Source organism: Canis lupus, chromosome 23, assembly GCF_048164855.1.
Source record: "Canis lupus baileyi chromosome 23, mCanLup2.hap1, whole genome shotgun sequence".
Classification (NCBI taxonomy): Eukaryota; Metazoa; Chordata; class Mammalia; order Carnivora; family Canidae; genus Canis; species Canis lupus.
Genome location: NC_132860.1, coordinates 2,324,939 through 2,330,938, shown reverse-complemented (window position 1 = coordinate 2,330,938; position 6,000 = coordinate 2,324,939). Strand labels below are relative to the sequence as shown.

The 6,000-nt window shown below is 34.0% G+C and overlaps 1 protein-coding gene across 2 annotated transcripts in view; it reads right to left on the bottom strand.

Annotated features, from left to right (window-relative positions):
• Positions 1-1,969: 1,969 nt before the first annotated feature.
• The window catches only part of KIF18A (kinesin family member 18A), a 78,744-nt gene continuing 74,713 nt past the window's right edge, over positions 1,970-6,000 (bottom strand). For both annotated transcript variants that reach the window (XM_072793717.1, XM_072793718.1), the window contains exons 16-17: positions 5,024-5,133; positions 1,970-2,622 (exon numbers count right to left, since the gene is read on the bottom strand). In XM_072793717.1, coding sequence (XP_072649818.1) covers positions 2,540-2,622; positions 5,024-5,133 — 193 coding nt within the window. In that variant the 3' untranslated portion in view covers positions 1,970-2,539. The remainder of the gene's footprint in view (positions 2,623-5,023; positions 5,134-6,000) is intronic.

The following is a 6,000-nucleotide window of genomic DNA, read 5'->3' as shown; positions in this document are numbered from 1 at the left end:
CTTTAAAAAGTTTCGCGTTTCAAAGGAATCAAATAAAATTCTGGATTGCATGACTTCAGGGCTTATATAGCCAGTGTGCATGATCAATGTCCCAGTAGACTCTGTATCCCACTTTTCTTTGACACGACGCCCTTTCCTTGGCAGGTGAGTCATGCTATGTGGACCATACTTTGGACTCTATGATATACAAATAATGCTGAGTACTCCAACCTATTCTCAGAAACGGTGCTCAGTGTTAGTCAAAAGACACTGAGCGTCACCGAGGTTCCTCTCCCGGTCTCTGACCTAATTTGCCACATAAAAACTATTAGTCAGTTGTTACTAAGAGCAATTAATTTACGAATAGCTGTACTTACGAAATTCACATTTACAAATTTTACAAAGATGCCCATGCTGCTTTCAAATGTGAATAAAAAAGCCGACTGCAAAACTGTACAAATAGTATGATACGATTTTTACAAAAAAAAAAAATTACATAAGTTTGTCTATGAGTAAAATAAATGATGGCAGGATACCTAAATTATTAGCTAGCAGTGGTTACAACTGGAATGATACTGGTAGAGAAGGAGAGGGAGCACATTTTTATTGCTTATAGTTCTTGTCATTTTTTCAAGCAAGATATTCTTTTTTTAATAAAAATATAAACTATTTTAGTGGTGTTATTTTTTATTTTTATTTTTTTTTTTAGTGGTGTTAGAATAGTGGTTACTCTTCGAGGGAGGTGCGAATGGGAGGCTTCCAGGATACAGATACTTTTTTCTTCCTTGTTTGGAGTACTGGGAACATGGATGTGTTCATTTTGTGAAAATTCACTGAGCTATATATTTATGATTAGTCTACTTTTTTTACATGAATAAAGTTCACTTAAAGATTATTTTACAGTGACTTATTGACTAGCATTGTTCCAGTTTAAATGTATTTTCTCTTTATTTTTCCACGTTGATTCCTTCCCTCTACTTTCTCCTTAACATGGTTGCATTGTAAATGCATTATTATTACAGCAAAATGCCTAGCTTATAAAAATGGCATATAAGAAAATCACTCACTTATATTCAGCCATAAAAAATGAGATCTGGCCATTTCAACAACATGGATGGACCTTGGGGGGTTACGGTAAGTGCAGTAAGTCAAAGAAAAAAGAATACCATGTGATTTTGCTTGTATGTGGAGTCATAAAAACACAATAAATGAACAAACAAAGCAGAAATAGACCCATAAATACAGAGAACAAACTGGTGGTTGCCAGATGGGAGAGGGGTGGGAGAAGGAGAAAAAAAAATCACTCACATCTTAAAGGTGGACCATGAGGTATGGTCACTGAATCCTGTTAGCCTAATTCATCTGTACCTGGTAAAAAAAATATCTTTTGATATTCTTTGAATTTCCTAAAACATGGAAAGGAAAAACAGGCAAAAGTAACTGTTTAACAGGCAACAGAGCTAACGGCTTAATGACCCCCGAGTCAACTGTGTATGGTGGCTCTCGCTAGCACAGATCCTGTGTGCACATCTGCTAACACGGAACTAGCAGAGTCAGAGTTGGAGGAAACTCCAAGAGCATTACTGGATCTCATACTCTCCCAACCAGATTTTAAGTTGAAAGACAGGACTAAAGTAAAAGGCCTAAAATGTTTCAACGGGTTGTTAAGTGTTTGTTTCGGTGGAACAATTCCCAGGCCACATAAAATTAAATGTGTTTAATCAAATATGTGTGCATTCAGAAGATGAACAAGTAAACAAGGCAGGTGAACAGTATGATTCCTTTGCAGCTCTGTGTGCTTCTATAGGAGGAGGGACGATTAAAACTTTGTCTCACTATCATTATGGAATCTATGGATCATTTTCAAACTGGGCTCTAGTCCATATATCCTGATCTAATCTGAAATACAAATCTACAAAATTCCCATTTTATATGAAATAATAGTATAAAGTGTGTAAGGGGTAGTAACAAGACAGAAAAGCAAACACTGTAAAATCTACATCTTTAATATAGTGAGTAGCAAGGAACAATATTAGTATTTTATTCATGCAGACTACTTAAATACTCTTTACAACGACTTTATGGGCACATATATGTACATTTGTACATCAAAGTACTCTTGGAAAGTAAAGTTATATATAGGATTAAAATAATGTATGACCAAATGTATCCTGGGCCATAATTTTATCACTTCTAAATTCTCCTTGTTTAAAAAGAAAAAGGATAATTTGACTATTGTTTTCTAAAATGTCCTAATCAACTTGCTATAGCAGTGTAAAACTGACCTGCTACCATGCCGACTTATGGATTATAAAGGGCGACAAATGTTTTAGTATCTTTATTAAAACATAGCCTTTTCTCTTGAAATTTAATATTTGCTTAGATTACAAAAGAACAAAACAGAAAGAATTTTATTTTCTGCTCACTGAAGGTATTTGGGTAAACCTAGCTTTAAGATGGTCTTCTTTCAAAGATTTTAGCTAGTTTCTGAAAGGGCGCTGGCAACAGATCCTTTTAAAAGGAGACTTGTCAATTCCATTTTCCTTGATTTTGAAGTGACTTATCTCAGATTTCCTTTTGAAATACTTCTTCCAAATTTTCTAACCATGTTTGGATTTACTTTATGGACGTTTCTTTTATAGTCTAGAGAAGAAATAAAAAGACATATAAATATGTTAAAAGTATTCAAAAAGAATTTTTTCACTATTCACTCAACTTATAAAAGTTTGTTAAAATTATATCCATTAGAAGAAAATTTATTCTTAAAATTTATAGTTGTTAACTAACATGATTTAAATAAAACATGAAGGTAACATTAATAACATTGGTCTAAACACAGAAATTCATTTCTCCATATTGCCGAGTTTTTAGTGTGCTCATGTGACATCTCACCCCCTCCCCAGCAGGTATCAAATAACATCACTGAATAAGCTACCACATTTAAGTTTTGTTCTTCTGAACTAATGAAAGACTATTCTACAAGAATTGTTCTTTCTTTTTTGCATCATCATTTTTTTCTTCATGGATTACTTCCCTAAAGCTTCTAAACTTCCATGTTTTTCCTATTTTTAGGAATATAATTTGCATCTAGTACTTCCTTACGTGCTAATCCTGGTCCCATACCTCTTATTCCTTTTACTGCCACCCCTCAAATACCCATTCCTCTGGTTCTTCACCAGCCTTCACAATGACTGTCTACTCATCCACGTGTTAAAGTGTCACTGACTTCTCTATGGCTCAGTTTAATCTCTTATCCATTTTCTTGTCACGTTAGGTTTTAGTTTAGAGGCACATATTCTCTTGACAGTATTCTCATTTCTCAGTAAATTGTAGTTACCTTTTTTCTTACTGATGTTCCTTTGTTTTTTTATTTGTACACTGTTAGAGAACTCAGTTGAACATATTCCAAGAAAGGCAGTACCGTTTTTTTTTTTTTTTAAGATTTTATTTATTTATTCATGAGAGACACAGAGAGAGAGAGAGATGCAGGGGGAGAAGCAGGCTCCATGCAAGGAGCCCGACGTGGGACTCGATCCTGTGACGCCAGGATCACACCCTGGGCCAAAGGCAGGCACTAATCCACTGAGCCACCCAGGGATCCCACGCAGTACCAGTTCTTTCCTACTTTTTCTAGTAATTTCTCTTATGTATTTGGGCATTTTAACTTCGATATCCTAATATACATAAATTGTTACCTTCCCTTAAACTAATACCTCTAAGTGGTCTATTATCCTTACCAATACATAATCTTTTAACCTAGATTAACCCTTTCTTTGCTTTTTGGACAGCTCTGCAATTTAATATCAACTCCTACTTCTATGTAGAATTTTTAAATTTACCTCTCTTTATATATGAGATATTTGATGTATTTTATGGTTAGAAAATATGCATATTAGAAAAACCAAATCTCTATTTGAGAAGTATCAGAGGTTTATTATTTGCTTTTGGAAATATGATTTCCTGGAGAATTTTTTCAGGAGATTAATGGCGCAGTACAAATTCATACCAACTGCACATGCACATTGTTAAACATTATTAAATTTGGTGTGCTAAACCAAATAATCTTAGTAAATTTTATGTTTTAGGACATTTTTGCTTGATTTTAAAAATTTGCACAAAAGGCATTTCCACTGAACTTAAAATGGCTACCACATGAAGTAAGGATTTATCAATACAGTCCGGCAAAGCCATTGAGAAATTTAATGTTACTCTAATGAAAGAGCATTGATAGAAAAAAAATAACAATAGTTTTCATGTTATTCTTAGAAACAAACATACATTATCTCATGAAACCTCTTTAAATTCCAAGTGCAGTAATTACAAGTTCCTTTAGGGAAGAAACCACACTGAGTCTTAATGATCTTGCTATCTAGCACAGAAACTAGCACATAGTCAGTGCATAGTAAATAAATACTTCTTAAATGAAGTTTTAGGCATTATAGTATCAGAGAGACAGAGGTCTGGATACTAAGGCCTAACCTCTGGCTTCACTAAAGATGTGGTTTTGTTACTACAGATTCATGTCACCACCATATGCAGTTGAGAAGACATAGTCATCCCCGGCAGCATCTTTTTCAACTTGCTAATGGGAATTACAATACGACTGAACCTAGGTACAGACTGAAGCTTGGCAATAACTGCAGATTGAGTCACAGAGCAAATTATTAAAGATAATAAGAGAGAAATTTCAAGTAAAGTTTATCTGTTATCATTAACCCATTAAATAATATACTTAGCTAGTTATTTCAATTATTAGTCAAATTATTTATGGATTCTTCTGCAGTGTGAAGCAGTATGGATAACAAAAAAGATACAGAATATAGAGTTAGAAGTCTGGCTCCACATGAAGTATCTGCGTAATCTTGGGTATTTTCTATTTTGTGTCTTAACTTTTCTTACCTTTAACATAGTCATACTTATCATTTAATAAGTTGACGAGCAGATAAAAGGAGATTCTAATGAAAACACTGTAAGAAAATGTAAAGTACTATACATATATTTGGTAATCATGTTATTAAATGTCAAATTAAAAGCTGAGACATACCCACTGTTGGTCTGTTTTCTTGTAAGACCTTTTCACTTGCATCATCTTGTCGAACACGTTTGGCAAATCCAGGATTTACCTCAGCAGTTAATGAAGTATTTGATGCAGAACTTAAGGAGAAATTTTTTTTATTTTAGTAAAGAATTTTTTATAAATTCTAATACATACTCTATATGCAATGAAGATTAAAGAGAAAGTAAAATGATAGAATAATAAGTTGCAAAATCCCATAAAAGTAATAAATAGGAGGCACTAAATACATTTTTGGCCAATAGGAAATTTGGTGTGATTTTAATGATGTTTATTCAAACTGGAGATTGGGAGTGTAGGTATATGTAACAATTCTGTAACAAAACCTTTTCAGGGTGCTCTGCTAGAATATAAGCAAACACTATTATTCGAAGTGTAGAGATAAAGAGCACCTTGCAAGAGGTGAAAAACTAAGCTCATATTACAAAATTGGAGCAAGAACCTTAATCTGGAGAATATAACCAAATGTGATTGTTTGGAAACTTTGCTTTCAATCAAAACATGGTAATAGACTGAGACTCTCTGATTACAATCATAGAAACTGAAAAGAATGATTTTTTTTTTTCCTAAAGATTTTATTTATTCATGAGAGATACAAAGAAAGAGAGAGAGGCAGACACAGGCAGAGGGAGAAGCAGGCTCCACGCAGGGAGCCCGACTTGGGACTCGATCCCAGGACCCCAGGATTACGCCCTGGGCCGATGGCGGTGCTAAACTGCTGAGCCACCCAGGCTGCCTAGTGATCTATTTTCATTTAAAAAAAATTATATGAATTTTATATATCAAAGGGTCAAATTTCCAACTTAATTTGAGTTGACATATTACTATTAAACACCTATCACTATGGCCTCATGTTACAGGATATTATAAATTAGGCAGTGATAACACCTGTTCTAAAAACTTACATAATGACTATATGGTGAGGAGGAGGAAAATAAGACAAATAC